The sequence below is a fragment of the Gavialis gangeticus genome, unplaced genomic scaffold (assembly GCF_001723915.1).
Source record: "Gavialis gangeticus isolate Ggan-Ray unplaced genomic scaffold, GavGan_comp1, whole genome shotgun sequence".
NCBI classification, from domain to species: Eukaryota; Metazoa; Chordata; order Crocodylia; family Gavialidae; genus Gavialis; species Gavialis gangeticus.
In genome coordinates, this window is record NW_017729032.1 from 217,239,949 (window position 1) to 217,258,417 (window position 18,469).

At 41.6% G+C, this 18,469-nt stretch overlaps 2 protein-coding genes across 3 annotated transcripts in view; one reads left to right on the plus strand and one right to left on the minus strand.

Annotated features, from left to right (window-relative positions):
• Positions 1 to 4,910, plus strand: part of TMEM50B (transmembrane protein 50B) — a 26,583-nt gene extending 21,673 nt beyond the window's left edge. For both annotated transcript variants that reach the window (XM_019525143.1, XM_019525144.1), the window contains exon 7: positions 3,220 to 4,910. In XM_019525143.1, coding sequence (XP_019380688.1) covers positions 3,220 to 3,265 — 46 coding nt within the window. In that variant the 3' untranslated portion in view covers positions 3,266 to 4,910. The remainder of the gene's footprint in view (positions 1 to 3,219) is intronic.
• A 2,963-nt stretch (positions 4,911 to 7,873) lies between these two features.
• The window catches only part of IFNGR2 (interferon gamma receptor 2 (interferon gamma transducer 1)), a gene marked incomplete at its 5' end in the record, with an annotated part of 27,464 nt that continues 16,868 nt past the window's right edge, over positions 7,874 to 18,469 (minus strand). Inside the window, 4 exons of the mRNA XM_019523890.1 lie at positions 7,874 to 8,762; positions 11,807 to 11,961; positions 14,072 to 14,228; positions 16,632 to 16,777. Coding sequence (XP_019379435.1) covers positions 8,655 to 8,762; positions 11,807 to 11,961; positions 14,072 to 14,228; positions 16,632 to 16,777 — 566 coding nt within the window. The remainder of the gene's footprint in view (positions 8,763 to 11,806; positions 11,962 to 14,071; positions 14,229 to 16,631; positions 16,778 to 18,469) is intronic.

The following is an 18,469-nucleotide window of genomic DNA, read 5'->3' on the forward strand; positions in this document are numbered from 1 at the left end:
AGGGATGCTCGGGGGGGCTGGGGGAGCAGGCAGGGGATGGGGCCTGGTGGGGGTCCCCCTATGGTCCCCTCCCCCTCTTCCAGCATGGAGTCTGGGTCAAGCTCCCTGCTGCAGCAAGCCCAAATCGCCGAAGCTCTCTGAATCTTTTCCCGATCAATTCAGAGAGCTTTGAATCAGTTCAGACCTTTTTATTATCCCGATTCGATTCGGATTTGGAGATTTGGGCACCAAATTGGGCTGAATCTCCTCTGAATTTAATCAGCACCCGAAGCTTCATACAGCCCTAATTGACAGCTGCCTTCTAACTTTGTCATAACTAATAGAGTTGTACTTTTTGTGCCAGGGTTGTTTTTTCATTATCAGTCTGAAGACCAGTCCTAGACGGACTCCGCTAATAGCCTCCCTCTAGCCTGATAGTTCTTCCAACACTACTTTATCCAGTTTCTTACCTGCCTTGTAGGTCTTTACTAATCTCTGCTTTCTGCATGCAGCCAATTTTTCCGTATTATATGTTTTACTGAAGTCCAAACAGATTCCATCCACAATATTTTATTCATCTAAAAATCTATTATCTGTTAAAGAAAGCTAGCTTTAGTCTGCTCTCATCTGCCTTAAGTAAATTCAGGTTGCACTTCTTCCCATTTTTCTATTTTCCTCCATATTATCAAATATTTTTTTTCCTTCAAAAGTTGTTCTAAAGCCTTAGATACTACTAGGCTTCTTATTGCCTCTAAATTTTTCCCCTTAAGTACAGGCATGACACTTTGTTGTTCTTTACTTAGTCTAGTTGGTGTGGCACTATATAATCAAAGATCCTTGCTAGCAGACCTGCGACTTCAGTACGTTCAGGATGAGATTAACCTGTTTCTCCCTGCCCTTGACTTGAGTGCATTTTGCTTTCGAGCCTTTTCCTTTTCCTTTAGTTGTGGTAACTTCCATTTCTGCACCTCTAACTTTTATTTGCCATCCTGTTTCTGTCTTTATTTTCCACATAATTTTTTTTCTTATTGAAAACTGAGGAATATTATTCATTCAGTTTCAGGGTCATATCCTGATTACTTAAATCTCTCTCTCCTCACTGCATAACACCACCACTTCTTTCCCTGTTCTCTTAATACAGGCAAACTCTCTTAATTTTCTTTGCCAGATCTAATTCTGTTCAATGTTGGCAGTTGTTTTCTTGCACTTTTATATAAAGAAATGCACTCCTACACCTGTAAGTCCCAATGACTTCACTGGCTATTAACATTAAGCGGCACCTATACACGTGCCGGACATTTGATCTGAACATGCTCCAGCAGCCTCTGTGTCATGTGTATTCAGCATCCCCACACTTCAAAATCATGGTGGGGGTGCTTTTAACTAAAGCTCATTGAACAAGCTTTAGTTAAAATGCCCTGCCACCATTTTGAAGCTTGGAATGCTAAATACACGTGACTCTGCAGGCACTTTAATTAGAGTGGTTCTTGGAGTCACTGAAGCACCCTCCCTTCACCCTGGAGCACATGGTGAGATATCTTTGGGCATCTTTACAAGTAAGACTGAGGTGAGGAGGGAATCTTTAGCAGCCCCCCTGCATACTTCACTGGAACCTCTTACCAACCTTCCCCGAAGCATTTGTTTTACCCAAGTTTCCCCTTACTGATATTTATGACATCACTAGTAGTCAATGTTACCCATCAGCTTTCCTTTCTCTCTCTCTCTCAAGTAAACTATCCTTCAGTAGCTTTACATGAGTTAAAACTGCTATTCCACTGTGTTTTCCCTATATCTGGCTTTCTAAGGCCAGTCATTTCAGCCCTCCCATTTGCCTATATATACTCTTTGCAGTAGCATACAGCTAGCTAGATATTAAGTAGGTCCAATATTCAAGGACTATAGCACTTGCCATATGGGAGACCAGCAAGTTCTCAGTCCACACTCTCTAGAAAAGTTGTTTTATGAATATATTATCCCTTTTCACTCTTCTTTTCCAAGGCAAGCAGTCCTAATCTTTTGAGTCCACATAACTGAATCTTATTACCTGTTTTCTGACCCCTTGTGATTCTACACTTGCAGTTGTGAGAGAAGATGACCAATAGTGCACATGGTATTCTGGAGGAGTTTGCACGATTGATTTACATGGTCATTATCATCTTCATGTGTAAGCAGGCATCTTTTCCTTCTATAAATAACAATGTGGTTCTTTTTGGCTGGCAGCTGCTACCTGAGAAGAGATTTGTTATTCCCTCTACGGGGCTCTTTCCTGAGTTGCTAGTTAGTTTGAAACCCTGTAAAGGGAGTATGCCGTGTCTAAATTTTTCCCTCTGGCATTCATTACTCCATGCCAGGTAAAATTCAGGCTCAATAGTGTTGCTTCTTCACCTTACTTAGCTCTCTCTGAAGTCCTTCATTGTTTTCTAGTCCTGAGTAGGATAAATAATTGAACTGCAAATTTGACTGCCTGCCTGATTACACCCTAGTGCATTTTTAATAATATATTCAAACATTGGACTTGGTCCAGCGTCTTGGGGCATCCTGCTGTTACTGGTCAATTGTCATCATGGTGAAAGACTTATTTTCTACTATTTTTTGCTTTCTTTCCTCCAGCCAGGTTTTGATTTACACAGTACTTTCTGTTAACTTGTGAATATTTCTTTAGTGGCTTCTTATGCAAAACCTTGTCAAAGGCACACTGGAATTCTGAAATGTCACTTGGTTCCTCTTTGTCCAGGAGTGTTATGCCATGTTCCAAGAGTTCCAAGCCTGGAAGATTTTCCTTTGTAGAAACTGTGATGGTCAAATTCTATATTGAATTATTCCAGTCGGGTCCAAATGGGAGGCTGGCTGGTCCAGAATTCCATTGATTGTCTCTACAATCTTTATATAACATTTGTTACCTTTCAGTTCTCTGGAATAATGGCTGTTTTAATGCAAGATTACATATTAGGTTAGCAATTTGGCCAGTTCATAGTTGAGCAGCAGTACTTTTGGAGGTTTGCACTCCCCTACAGAGCCAGAGCATATTTATCCAGGAATGCACAGTGAATGAATGTACATAAAACCAATTCTGAAATTGGCTAAAGTATAACCCAACTCCCTCTGATAAAGCAGCAGTGTTTGCATTGCATTTCCTCCCAAATTAAGTGCAAAACTTAACTTGACTTTAAAATATCCTAGGTTTCAATGTCACCTTTGCAAATTATATGCAAGGTTTTATTTTGTTTTTTGTTTTTACAGTACTCTGATCTACAAATTTGGAAGAACAGAAGAGTTATGGGGATGAAAAATCAGAGCAAGTGTTCACTCCGCCTGCCTCTTCCTCTCCTCAGTCATACACACCTTATTATTCTGTTTATAGATATCTTTGTTTTGGTGGATTTTACATTACACATTTGGGGTTTTGGGTCTTGTTTTCTTGAAGCTGAATGAACCAGGACTTTAAAAAAAAAAAAAAAGTCTCCTCTTGAAAGTTTCTATAATGATTTCCCTTCTTTTTTCGTGGAACAAGATTGTGAATATGTACATATTACATGGCTTGGTATGTATATATCTTAGTAAATGCTACATTTTCTTAATGTTGAAGTCTGCAGGTTTATTTCTACTCCACATACAGGCTTGCGTTCCCACTTTAAGACTCCGTCTTGCAAGCCCTTGCACATGTAAGGCAGACTTCAGTGGAACTGCTCAAGTAAGAGGTGGCAGGGTCAAGCCTTGTAAAACTGGCCGTTACTTGTATGCACAGGAAGGCTGCAACTGACTTACAAGCTATGCATTAATATGGGCTTCAGAGCCTTTAAGGTGAGCTTACATTTGGAGGATAAAGTCGTGATATGATACTGGATTAAGTGCAAGGTTTTAAGAAAAATGCATATAAATGGTTTGAAAAAAGCATCACAGTAGCTTTTAAATTTTTAAGGTGATGTGTTTTTAACAGGGCCATATAAGGGACCACGCATGACAAATCAAATGTTTTTAATCCTCAGTTACAATAGCACAATACATTTAATGGCAGCATGGTTCTTGTAAGTGTTCATGCTAAAGTCTAGTATAATTTCTTGAACACTGAGTAGCATTGCTGTGTTTATCATTATACAATAAATTTTAATTCATCTGAAGCCAATTCACTTGCATAATACCTAAGAGTAGATGAACGACTGAGCACCAAAATGCCGGAGTTATAACAATGCAGTTTTCTTCAGGTGCAATCTGATAAAATGGGCCTAGTCATTCAGTTGCCTCTATCTCAAGGACTTTAGTAGAGCCTTGCATGTTCATTCAGGGATAGAGCAAAAAAAGGACATTGCTACTGTGCTTATGGCAGGCTAGCTGTTTTCTATGGGGATTTTAGGCTGAGTTGTTCTTGCAGAATTCCCCTTTGAGAGGCTTTCTTAGACTCTGAGCCTGTTTTGAAAGGACAGAGATAAAATGTATCTGTCACCATTTGAAAGCCAGGATGTTCCAGCTGGGGAACGCAAAGAGAGAATCTGCTGTTTCTATAGCTTTGGGCTGATTTTGTTTACGTACTTCTGCTAATTTTGGTGACAATTTGACATCCTTGTCTTACCAGTTCTATGTGTTTGAGTCAGTTAAGACCAGTTTTCTTCAGGGCTCTTATATCAAGCTCACCACACAGATAGTATTAAAATAACTTTCCAGACAGTGTGAGAAACAGCCACATCTATGGCTACTGTTTTCTGTTAGTAATATAACTTCTTTCCACTCTGTTCCTTTCTGGGAATCTTTCCAATGGACAGAATATGAAGCAACACTGTAGCTGAGAACTGTGCCATCTGTAGACTTGTTTCCAACCTGATTTCTTCATCATAAATTCTAAGTTACATCTGTTACATTCACCAGTGTTAAATGTGGTATTGTACAGATTTGCGTAATTGTAAGTTCAAAACGAAATAAATTTCTTGACTTACCTTGACTGTAAAGTGTTCTTAAGATGTAAACACCACCAAATTAAAACAACAGCATCTGTCTTATAAATATGGCAGATTTACTCCTTATGAACAAAGACTAAAGCAAGGTATTTTCCATGTTGTTTTGGCCTCTCAAACATATTGTTTAAAGTGTAGGTAGCATAGCAGAATTGCAGAAGACTTGCTGTTTGCATCCAGGGGCTACTAGAAAGCTTCAGTGTGGAAAGTGTGTAGACTAATAGAGAATTCTCAATTATACTTCAGTTGCAAAAGAGTAGAACAACAAGTGGTGATTTGTATACACCCTGGCTAGGAAGACATGGAATAGAATACTGGCACAGGGACAGTCCTGCAGAAATCTTTCCAGTGCCCAACTCACTTGGTACTGTCTGTTCTGCATGACAGCTGTGGCTATTGCTAACATAAGGGTGACTTGGGGAAGTGCTCTCCACGTTTTCCTAGAAGAGAGAGCAGCTGCTTCCCTACATCTATCCTTGCTTTAGAGTTGAGTCATGATTGAGATGGAGCTCAGGAAAAAAAACAACTGATGCTTCAGCCCAGCTTCCCCAATGCAAGGAAGACGCTCATGTAGAATCAGTAAGATTGACATGTCTTTCTTTTCTCAATCAGGGCTCATGGTAGAGGTGATATCTTTTATTAGACCCACAAGATTTTTATAAAAAAGTTTCTTTAATTGCAAGCATTTGGGCACAAACACCCTTCATCAGGCACTGGAGAAAAGGTTGTAAAAGTTCTCCTGGGTAGAAATGAAAGTTCATATTTCACAGAAGAGTCAACAGATGGAAAGCTTCTTTGGGGAGGTAGGTCTTAGCTGGTAAGAAACATCTCAGCTGTCTTGAGACTCTGTGTTGATGCAAATTACTTTGAACCAAGGCAGGAGCAGTATCTCAGGTGGTCACAGTTGCTTCCTGCTTGGGAAATTTATGATTTCATTAAAAAAACTGGCTAAAATTCTCTTCTTATGCATTTTCACTAGGCCTAGAATTCATTACCATTGCAAGAAGCATTAGTATTACAGTGCTGAGATTCTGCTTAAAAATGCCTCAGCTTAAGCTTTTGTTTTAAAGGTCTGACAGCAGATCTCAACTTAGTTAAGGCTTTGTTACATTGTGTTGGTCACTGTTTTGGTGTGCAATTTCTATACAGTTGATAGTTCTGTAATTATTTTAGGAATATAACTGTTCATGAGAAGGAAAGGGTCAGCATATCTTCACGGTGGTTCAGATTCTGATAATGAGATGCTGAAAATTGTAGGCCAGCCCTGACGGGGCAGTGTAGGTTTCCTATCATCAACATTCATTGAAGGCATTTTCTCAGTTAAAGAGGGTGGGTAAAGCACAGGTTTGTGCTCATGATACCTTTCACTTATGAGTGTATTTTTCCTGGTCAGACAAACGGAGAGTGTGGCTTCTTACCTAGAAATTAACAACGACTTTCTTTATTTAAGTCTCTATCTTTCATGGGGTAAGAAAATACTTTTGCCATACCAGCAGCTATTAAGGATTATGAGGATAAGTTAAGATAGGTTAACATTGCCAGATTAATTAGTCTCAACATTTAAAGCCGTAAATTCAACAAGTATTTAAAATAAGTGATTAAGCTTAGAAAGTAATGTGTTGCTTCCTCCTTTGAGCTGAGGCATATTCAATCAGAACTGCTAGCACAGTCCAGAAGGTACCCAATACCAGAACTTTTAAACTGCTAGGAACCACTGTGCGCTCAAATAGGAAAATGAAGAGACAGAAAAAGAAAACTGAGACTTTCTAGAACAGTAACTTCCTAGTACCCGCTGCCTGCACATGCATCTCTGTTCTTTGTCATCACTGAAGTCCTCTTTAATTTAGATGTTTCCTAGGTTTACTGAATCACAAACTCAAGGGAAAGTGAACAATTACACCATTTCACAAAGAAAATATTTATTAACTGGTTATCAATAACAAATATTGTAAAATGAGAAATCAACAGATACCCTAAAACTTGCTGTTAAAAATCCTACAACTTGGTTTTGTAGTATGTACAACAAAGTGGTGTAAAGATTTTTTTCAGTGCTTCATCCCTTAGACAACTTCAATCTCACACGGACACTAGCAGCCAGGACAGAAGCTTTAAGAATCACTGTATACACTTACATGAGTTCAGTATAGGATTTACCTACAAGCAGCAGACAGTAGGAACAATGAAAAGCTTGCTTTATGCATGCTAAAACTTACCTTGGCTAACTGCTTGTTGCTGATCTATCCTGGTAACCAATATCTCTTTTGGGCTGCCTATAGATGTACTCCAACACGTTCTAATTGGAACACTCTAGCATTGCCACAGTCTCACATGTATTAACTCCTCTTGCATTTCAAAATGGCTATAGGGTGCTTTAACTAAAGCTCACTGAATGAGCTTTAGTTAAAGCATCACACAGCCATTTTTAAATGTGTGGAAGAATGCCACATCTGACGCTGCAGTGTTTTAATTAGAGCAGTTCCTGGAGAGCTGCTTTAATTAAAATGTCCCCCCCAAGCATGTGTATAGACAGTCTTAGTGTCTCCTATTTAGGAAAGTATTTACAATTGGCACATTCATTAAGGTTAACCCCCCCCCCACTCCCCAAAAAAACTTTCAGAGTATCACTTCAGCTTAAAAGATGCAACACTTGCAGAGAGACAGCTCCTCTTTAGAGCAGAGATTAATGCCATACTTGTGAAAGCATCACAAGGAACTAGGGGAGAAATGAACCTGCCGGCATGTGTCATGAGCTCCTTTCTCATACTTATAGGTGAAGTATCTTCTGCTTTTTCTTCAAATTATACAGATCTTGACCTTTTATTGACACACTTTTTCTTAGTATGGTACTCTACCAAGCATATTATTTCCATCACATCCAGGCTACCATACTTAAGCCAGAGACTTTTTTATGCATGGAGCTAACAAAACAATGGCCAAGATAAGTCAGGCATGGTGCAATAATTCATTTAATTACTATAGAGTATGGTTGAGTATTTGACCAGTCAAATAAAATTTGGGCAATTGACTGGTCAAGTATAGCTCAAAAATTGTAAAAAATTGCCAACAGGTCCAGATAATACATAGAAAAAGCACAAGTTTTCCATTAAGAAATGTGTCAACAAATAAAATAGTATTTCTGTCAAGAAAACTACTAACAAATGTAGGGTTTTTTTGGTAAAACTGTTAAAATCCTTGGTCAAAAATATGCATTCATTTGGCTGGCCAGTTAACAATATGTGCCCAGTCAACTGACTAGCTTGCCAACCCTACTGTACAGCATAGTATATATCCTACTATAAAGTGCTAACAACCTCAAAAAAATTGTTATAGTCCAGACAGACTTAGATCAGCAACAAAAAATGTATGTGAAAGTAACCTTGTTACTGCAATATTTTTCCAGTCATTCTGTTCCAATCATCACGTTTATCACTTTCAAGCTTAGTGTTTTCTTTCAGTTCACATTTGTGACTTTAAAAACAACCAAAGAGAGTCTCTCCTGTAGAAAGCACTTCACGTTATTTGATATAGAAGCCATTTTGCTCAGGTTTCAGGGCATCATGTCTCGTGCGATTTAAGTTGACTTTGTCCTTCATCCTTAAATAGCATCAGTACAATGCCGCTGCTGATACCTTTGTGTAGCCCAGGTACAAACACATCAGCCATAGTGTCACTTATGTTATTTTACTTGCAGTGGATGTGCTGTTTGAGTATTTCTGTTCAGGCTTCTATTTAGCTTCCTTCTGCCGTGGAGACAACTGACAAGGAGTCCCAGTGCTCTACTTCAACATGAGTATTCTCCCAGTCCTCAAAAACAGATATGTTAGGATCATTTAGATCCTGGGGGGAAAAAAACAACAAGAACAGGAATGAGTTCAAACTCTCTATGAAGAACAAAGTCTCTAATAGACTAATCTTTCCATACATAGTTTAGGAACATGGGCAGGGCTGCTAGCATTGCCCCTTGTTAAGATCATTGAGTAGTTGCCATTATAAAATCCTCTCTCTCTCTCACTCTACTAGCTGAAACCTGCAAAACATTTGCGATTTAAATTTTTATTGCAAAAATATTTCTTTAAATGCAGGATTTTTAAGTTATCCTTTGACTGAATACTTTAATGGAATCAAAACTTCTAATCCTCAAAAAGGCTACATAAAGCTGTCCATGTGTAAACACAGGCTTAGGAATATCTTCTGTTATAGGATTATAATAGCATTGTGCTCCCTGGACCTGCTTGGGCCCCTCACTCCCCCCTCAAAGGAGCTTGCACGCTCCAGAAGCAGTGGCACCAGCTGCCCTGAGTGGCAGCAGGCAGGTACTGCTGCTTCATGGCTCTCAGCTCCTGGGGCGCTGTGCTGATAGGGCCATGCCAGGCCAGACTGCAGGGGCCAGCGCTACAGAGGAGCCAGGTGCAGGGCTACTCCTGGGCCGGGGGCTTCACAGCAGCACCACCCTCATATCACCCCTCGTGTGCGATGTTAGCATGGGAGGGGGTAGGTCCCTCTGCAGGCATGGTGGTGCAGGCTGCAGCAGGGATCTGCGGCTAGGGATAGACTCATCCCCACTGCCCCCTCCTCACTCCCCACCATGCCTGCAGAGGGACCCCCTCCCCCCCACACTACGTGTAAGGGGCAGCATGAGGGTGGTGCTGCTGTGAAGCTCCCAGCCCAGAAGCAGCCCCATGCCCGGCTCCTCCACAGCACTGGCTTCTGCAGCCCAGCCTGCCCCTGTCAGCACAGCACCCTGGGAACTATGAGCCATGAATCCACCAGGCAACAGAGCCTGCCTGCCACTGCTCAGGGCAACTGGTACCGCTGCTTCTGGAGCATGCAAGCTCCTGCCTGTGCACTGTGGCTCCCTCCCTCACCTTCCTCTCCTGGCAGACAAGCACATGCCAGCTCCACCTCCCTCCTACCCCCCCAGCAGTGACTGACACCCTCCTCCCACCCCTACAAGCTGCTTCCCCTGGTGCCACAGTCACAAGTAGTACCCCCCCCCCAATTGTCTTGGAAACTAATCTGCTCTTAAAAGGGCAAGGTGGCAGCCTAGTGAAAATTCGGTTAGATTCAGTAGCCAATCACAATGCTTAGTGAAACAACCAGAGTGCTCCAGACAGACGGAATAAGCATATTGTTATAGATCTGTCCATCTAAGAACGCACTTCTTGCCTTCCTGCCCTTGGCAATCTTGGACACAGTTTGATAGCAACTGAGGGTACCTAACTCTCCCAGAGCCCTGTCCCCTCCAACACCCCCCAAATGCTACCGATCAGTTGGAACGAAAACCAGATGCTAAAATGTTGCCCTATCACAAGCTACAGCATCACAAATTTTTTTTTAGTTGATTTCCACATTAAATATAGTTGTAATTATATATACAGAACAGGGACAAAGAACCCAGTTATGGTTATTTTCTCCTTTATCTCTTACTGTGCCGTAACCGATCATATTCATTTTTAGAGATGGATTTTAAAGATAGAAAGATCTCATATGTATATGCTTTAATGAATTTTAGATTAAAAAAAAAATCAATTCCCCATTTTCCTTTGGTATGTTAAAAAATAAAACAGCATCATATCCATGTCCTGGAAATCAGATGTTGAAAGCTTACAGTTTGCTGTTAAAAAGGAGCCATGTGACTTCTGCAAACCTAAAGATGAATCCAGATGAAATACCAAGCAAGTTTACATGCACCAACTTTAGCCACTTCCTTTATGACAAGCTCTTCATACATCAGAGGTGTCAGAAGAGGAACAGCTATAGGCCAGTTAGCCCATCTTGGAAAATATTTACCTATCATTTTCTGTGCTATTTGCCTGAGAGTTGGCTCGGTGCTTTTTAAGAGTTTAGCTGTTCCCTGATATTTGTTGTCTAGTGGAAGTCATGGGTTTCACTGGTGAGTATGAACTTTAATGAAGAATAAGCATTAGAGAGACAAATGAACTTCTTACACTACTTCACAGACAACACTGGTTCCAAGAGGTCCTTGTATGCCCCTTCCTATTTTCCCTAATAACCACACTTAGAAATTTTACATGTCTGTACCTTCACAAAGCCCCAATGAGGTGGGGAACTGAAGCACAGAGAGAATAATGTGGTGTGAAGTCTCCCAAGTCCACTTCCAGTTCCCAACTTACAAAAGCAGCTTAATTCAAGGGACTGGTGTGATGACAGAAACTTTAAACATGTCAGCAAATGCCTGTACATTTAACAGAGGAGATGTTACCCAATGGAATTATTAATGTCTTTCACAAGGACTTTGTGACCAAGACCTTTGAATAAAAAGAATCACTTCCTGTTTAAAAGTTGAAAAGAGGAAGAGGAACATGACTGAAACAAGATTGTTTAGGAAAAAACAAAGCGCTGCTGGGGGAAAATAGAAAAATCACATGCTTCTTTAAAACATCTAAGTTGCAAGAAGCACAAAGATCCCACAGAGATTTTTTTTCCATCCCTTCAGACCCTCCTAGACTTTGATGTTTAATTCTTGAATGATCTGGGTACACCTGCATTCCACGTGGTCTATAACGTCAGTTAATATAAACTACCATTAGTGCAGCACCTGCCATACATTCTCACATCTCCAGAAAATATACCAAAAAAAAGAAGTGATTAAATCAAATGAATCTCCCTTTATCATATGACCTCAGTTTCATAAGAAGGAACGTGACAATATCTTCTGCTTAGCTGGAATCTCTTGTTATCTCTGCTTACATAAAAGGAAGTAAACTGGAGTAGCCTACCTACATAAAACATTACAATGAATTTAACAGACTGGAGGTAATACAAAAGGCAAAGGCTTCTATGAACCCTTAACTAGTCTAATTAATGCTTATTCCAATCACACTGCTCCTTGGTAAGTAGAAAAACAAACACACACATACCTCTTCAAAATGTGATGGGATTTTTAAAGATGGCTGTGACCATGCCTTAATTACTTCATTAAAATTCCCTAAATAAAAAAACCCCATGGCTACACCGACCACCACAAAAATTGTGACTACAAATATTAGCAGAATATATCCAGCTTTCGTCCCATCTGAAAAGAGAGGAAAAAAAAAAGAATAAGCAGGTAGCATAAATATCAAAGCCAATTCTATTCTCTTGGAATAGAGTCTTGGTATATTTCTTATTAAAGTTATTAAAATACCTTGGATAACAAACTAACATTTTATAGATTGCACTACAGTAAAACTCTATCAACTAGAACATTATTTCTTTAAACTGTAGTGAGCTTCTGCCACAGATAATCCTTGAAGTATACAGAAAAATATATCACTTCTACCACAAGTCCTGATTGCTTTTTTCTCTAGACCAATACGGCTATAACCTGGATACCTGACAAAAAGGAGATTAACACTTCCTAGAACTAAGGATTTCAAGCCTGGAGTCCCAGACACAAAAATGTAAGAGAACGTTAGAGGCTATTCCTACATGAAATGGGGAGTAAGAAAAGTTGCAAGGAACACGACTATCAGAAATGGTTGGGGAGACTAGCAAAAACTTTCAGCTACATATTATACTTAATATTTTGAACATAAAATTGAGAATTATCATTAAGTCAGTCAGTAAAAATGTACAGGCCAAAATCCAAACCCCACTAAGTAGAGGGAATCTAAACAGTTATTGCATTTGCCTTTGAAAACTCCATTGTTCCATTTTTTTTAAAGCAAATCAATACCGAAATGACAGCTTTGAAGGCTTAACTCTTATTTAGCAGCATGATGCAAGGCCAGTTTCATCTTCAGTTCCTGCTAACCTGCTTCTGTGCTGACCCAGACAAATTCCTCTAGAGGACAGAAGTCAAATTAGGCACCATTCTCATTAAATTCTTTATCTCCTCTCTTCTATGCCAACTGAGTCAGCAAGGTGGCTAGAATACCAATTAATTCAGATTGCTGTTTTGAGTCTTGATCATGCTAGCAGTGATTTTGAGAAGCACTCAAGCAGATGCCTAGTTTTAAGTGCTGGGGATAGTCTCATTGACGTCAGTGGCATTGCTCAAATTCTTAAAGTTCAAGACATATACAAGTATTTCTAAAAACAGTGCTAAATGCTCAGCCCCTTGTTGTATCAAGGCCTTCATGATTTATAACTGACATGCAGGCTTCGTTTACACAAGGCTTGCAAATGGTCTAAACCAGGCTTAAGTTCAGATGCTGACAAGCCAGATTTAAACAGTCCAGCCACCCCTGTGATCCCAGGAGGGATAGCACAAAATATCATGTTTCTCAAATGATCTTCCTCTTCACAGAGTTCTCTCACACCAGTTCTCTACAGAAGTGAGCAATAAGGCGCAAGGGGAAGAGCAGATACGAGTCATAACAGAGCTCTGAGAGAGTTTCAGCAACACCAAAGGCTGATGCCCTACCAAATCTGACCCCAAGGTGAGAAGAGGAATGACCTATAATCAGTTTTCCTTTGGAAGGCCTAAGTACATCCATTATGCCTTATGCCTTTATGGAAAGAAACACACTTTAACAGCTCATAAAAATCTATTTTGGGTACCTAAATACAAGAAGGGAAGGGATAAGGCAAAAGAAAACCAGATGATTGAGTTATTTAACCCTGCTTTACTGAGCTGCTGAAAAGTAGAAACACACCATGCAGCCTTACCCCAGGGTAACTTACTCAAACCTGGTGTGGAATTACCTCTGGAAAAAGCCAGGGGTAAAACACACCAGTGTAACCTTCCTTTTAGGTCCTTGTGACAAGGTATTTAGCAGAATTCACAGATTCATTGGAATCTGACAGGAGCGCACTATATCACCTCTGAGCTGTCAAATGTGCACTTTAGCGCCTGCACCACCCCAGCTCTGCCAGGGTAATAAACTGCTGTAGGAGTCGCATATCCACAGTTTATCTGTGGGCCAGCCATTTGCTCAAGGCAAAACAGTTCAATGCTTGCTCCCCTGCCATCTACTGGTAAGTTGCTGCAATTAGCCACCTACACCTCTCGTAGCTGGTCCAAGATAGTTGCTTGCCTGTCTACTCCAGATCCCCATATAAAACTGCTCTCAACCACACTGCTGTAAATATATTGTGTGTCCAGACATGTAATAAATCAGTCATCCCACATAAGACTCATATTTTATACCAATTTAACTGTGCAGAAGATCAAATGTTTCTTTATGAAGTAATAATTATACCGCTCATTGTAGTTTGGTGACAAAAGGTGTTGCTTAGTAATCCATAGCTGTAAGGCCTTAATGAATTCTTGACAGCTGCTTGTATTTGAAAACAGTACTCTGTCAATTGCCTCAGTTTTTTAAGTTTGACCAGTGTATTGGGGGTTATAATTGTTTTCTGTAAAAGAGACACAGTAAAATAAAATGTAGATATTATCTCTATAACACATTTAAACATTTTCTTCAACTCTATCAACCTGAAATTTGAAACACTGAAATCAAGAGTTTTTGTTAAAATGTTTGTGGTCTTACTGTGTAAATCTTCATTCTGAAAATGTGTCAGAGCAGAAGCAGCATAATAATTTGAATGCTCATTTCCTTGAATGGAAATGTTCAACTTCCATGAATTAAAATATGGATATTTAAACTAGACTACTAGAGACATACTTATGCAAATTGCACATACATGTAGATTAACACAAGAATTCAGTGCACCTGTAATATCTATAGGACTTTCTGCAGTATTCTGCAATATTTCTGTGCTATTTCTTGCAGCCAAGGGCTTTAGGAGAAGCTAGGGTTGGACAAACACCACCAAAAAATAAGCCCGTCAAAAAAACAAATCTGCCATTTGAAAAATACTAGTTTCTGAGCTGGGCTAACACAATTACATTACCCAGGAACTGCGAAGAGCACATTTTTTCCTGATGTTGAACAAATCAGAGCTGACAGCAGCTTTGCACCCAAGCTGCACGTCTGCGGCACCACAAACTGCATCTTCACCTGTTCTCAGTGCTGCAAAGGAGCAGTGTGGAGGATTTTTTTGATCCCTGGGTATCCAGGATCAAAAAGCACTCTGACAAAAAGTGGAGTGGCACACAGTGGCAGCATGCTCTGCCTAAAGGAGGAGCCTCGCCAGCCAGAGCTGTACTCCACTGCCAGCCAAGCTCCACATGGCAGAACCAGCAGCTGCAGCCCCAGACAGCCCCCAGGACAGGCTGCTGGGGCCAGCCTGATGCTGGCCCCAGTCTCCCCTACCCCACCTGGGGTGACCTGCCATACACCAGACCGCACGCAACATGAGTGTTCCCTGGGGACAACTAGTGGTGGCACAAGGTCCACCAGCACTAGTTATCTCCAGGAAACAAAACGTCTCCATGCACGTCTGGATGCAGCCTAGGAGGCCAGTTACTGAAATCCACAGTATAGACAAACATCTTAAAGCTCTTGTGTTAAGCTTTCAGAAGCACTGAAGTGATTTAGTAATCCAAATCCCATTTCCAATCCCCTTAGCGATAACCCAAAGCCTACTGACTTTGAATGAGGCTTATGTTTTCATGACTTCAAAGATATAATTTAAAGGCAGGGGTCAGCAATGTTTTTGGGCAGAGTGCCCAAAACACCTGCAACTTCTACTTGCAGGATGCTGGTGTACCAGGGGGGCAGATGGTGGGGGATCCATGAGGGGCCCAAATGTTGTGGCAGTGCAGCTCAAGCCCCTTCTCCACTGTCAGCCCAGAAGTGTGCGTGCACCTCTGCAGACCCCAGTGTAGTTGCCTGCAGCCTCCCTGCTGCCAGCAGCCTGGGCTCCACGGCATGGAGCTGGGGACTGCCCAGAGCCTGGGCTGGCTGTGGCAGGCAGTCAGAAGGCTGCAAGCAGCTGCACTGGGGTCTGTGGAGCCCCAACCTGGCTTTCTGCCAGTGGTGGGTGCATGCACGCTTCAGGGCAGATGGTAAGGAAAGGGCCCAGGCTGTGCTGCCACAAGGATTAGGCCCCTTGCAGCTCCCCCGCTGTCCACCCCAGGTGTGCATGCACCTGCTGTCAACAAGCCAGGCTGGGACTTCACAGATCCCAGTGCAGCTGCATGCAGCTTCCCAGCGGCCTGCCACAGCCCCAGCCCCAGCCCCAGCCCCAGCCCCAGCCCGGGCTCTGGGTAAGCCTCCTGCCATGGATCCTAGGCTGCTTATGGCAGGTGGGGGTAAGGCTACAAGCAGTTGCATGACGATACACAGAGCCCCAGCTCAGCTGGTTGCGCAGTGGGTGCACGTGCACCTCTGGGCAGATGGTGGGGGAGCCACGAGGGGCCCAATCCTTGTTGTGGGAGTGCAACCCCAGCCCCTTCTCCGTCATCTGCCCTAAGGTGCATGTGGCAAGCAAAATGCCTTTGCATGCCACACGTGCCAGGGGTTGCTGATCCCCCATTTAAAGCTTCACTTTTGGAAACTCTACTCCCTGAACCAGATAGTACTCTGTGTATTACATGTAAGTGTGATCTGATTCTACTCTGCTCAAATTCCTGAAAAACAGTTAATACAAAAGGAAGGTGGGTCATTCTTGTTCCCATTGCTTTTGGTGACTTGGTCATAACGCTAAAGCAATGGCATGTTACAAAAGTATGCAGGTTAACATTTTTTCACACATCTATATAGGTGGACTAGCATCAGGCCCCCAGTCCATTCATAACACAAAGGACATTTTGGATAAAACTGTTTTAACTTCCTTTCAAATGTGTAGCCATCTTCTCTTCCCTCCATTTCTACCATTTTGCCAAGGGAGGGAAAAAGTTTAAAAAGTTCTTACTTTTACATCTGTTGATTTCTCCCAGTAGTGCACATGGTATTCAACTTCAAAGAAAAGGTTTACATTCCTAAGAGGTGGCAAGAAATTAAGGAGAAGTGAATCAGGTTTTGAAACCACACTTTTCAATGTCGGAGGCCCCACAATAGCTGAAAATGAACAGAAAAAGGTAAATATGTCATGTTCTCTCATAACTTTGATCTGACTCATTATGGAAAACTGGTGTATTTAACCAGTTCTTTGAAAACAGTCAAATACATTCACAATAATTAATATTTCTTTCAATTTGTTTCTTTAGTGAATTTCAATAATACAAGGTACCACTTCCTATCCACCTTTTCCAGAAAGAGAGAGAGGTTATCAGGATGTAGTAAGACTTCTTTGTTAGTTAACTGTGGCTTTTGCATAGTCTAGCCCAGTGATTCTCAACCAGGGTGATGCAGCACCCTGGGATGCTAGGAGATCCTTTGAAGGGTGTTGCAGGCTGCCATGCAATATTAGGTGTGCAAACACCTACACAGTTAACAGGATAAATCCAGAGATTTCAAATAGAAATCTGCAGTGTCAAAAACATTCTGCCCTGTTGTGGTCTTTCTGAGTTCTCTGCAACAGAAGAATTGCCCTTAGTTTTCTGTAGTCAAGGAATGAGTGAAAGCTAAGAGCTGGCATTTTCTGAGTCAAAAAAGCTTTAGTCTGAAAAGCTTGAGAACCACTGGTCTAGCCAAAGCAATCCTAATTTCAATTCTTTGTTCAAAATACCACATCCTGCATGTGTTCAGAGCAAGGAAGCGTGGGGTAATACATGCAGAACAATGAAACATGGACCTGCATTCATTTCTGCTGAAGCATAAGCAACCCATATCCATGTCCATGCCTCAGTTCCTCCTTCTGTAAAACGACGATCATGAGGTGGCGATCCTTTAAGATCTATTCAAAAAAGTGATCTATAAAAGTTGCATGCTATTACTATTCCTGGCTCTACTACTGAATTGCTGCACAAGCTCAGGCCAGTCACTTCCCCATTATTTTTCAGCTTCCTTCCTCAAATGGAGCTTGCTTTACATTTTGACCTCTTCAATTTTTCCAGCTAGAATGCACTAAGTATCAGTCTTTTCAACTAATAGTCTCTCTCATACCATGACCAAACAAGTGGCTCCACAGAGTGGTAGGTACTAGGGCTGTGTGAAACAGCACTGTTCTGTTTTGCCTTGAGTTTTGACAGTTTGACGGAACAGCGGTCCGTTTCGAATTTCATTTCGATTCGAAACAGTTGTTCCGTTCTGTTGAAATGGAAAGGCTGTTTTGACGTTTTGCTGGGGATGGGGAGTCAGCCCAGCTAGGCTGACTCCCCGTCCCCAGCGCTAGATCGTGTGGAGATCCAGGAGTCAGCCCAGCTGAGCTGCTTGCCCACCCCCTGCACTAGATTGCGCCTCGAAATTAGTCGAAACAGTGTCAAAATGAAATGGCCAGCAAAATTTCACACAGCCTTAGTAGGTACCACACTGAGCACCACCATATGGAGCTGTCTGCAGTACAAAACTGACTCTGAGTGTCAGTGAGCAGCACTCCAAAGCCAGCTGTACTACCAAGTGCCCCCGTGCCTGAGCACCTTACGCTCTACAGCTGCTAAGAGCTTTTGCTTTCTTTTCCTCTTTTTGGGGAAGAAGGAAACGGGTGAAGGCTGATGCAGCAAGGACTGTCTGATGCTCCATGGTGGAAGGAGACCCAACTGGAAATATGCCCTGATTCCAGGGACACCAGCCTAACTCCTGGTATTCATAGTTTCATAGTAGTTAGGGGACAGAAGGGACCTGAATAGATCATCTAGTCTAACCCCCCAC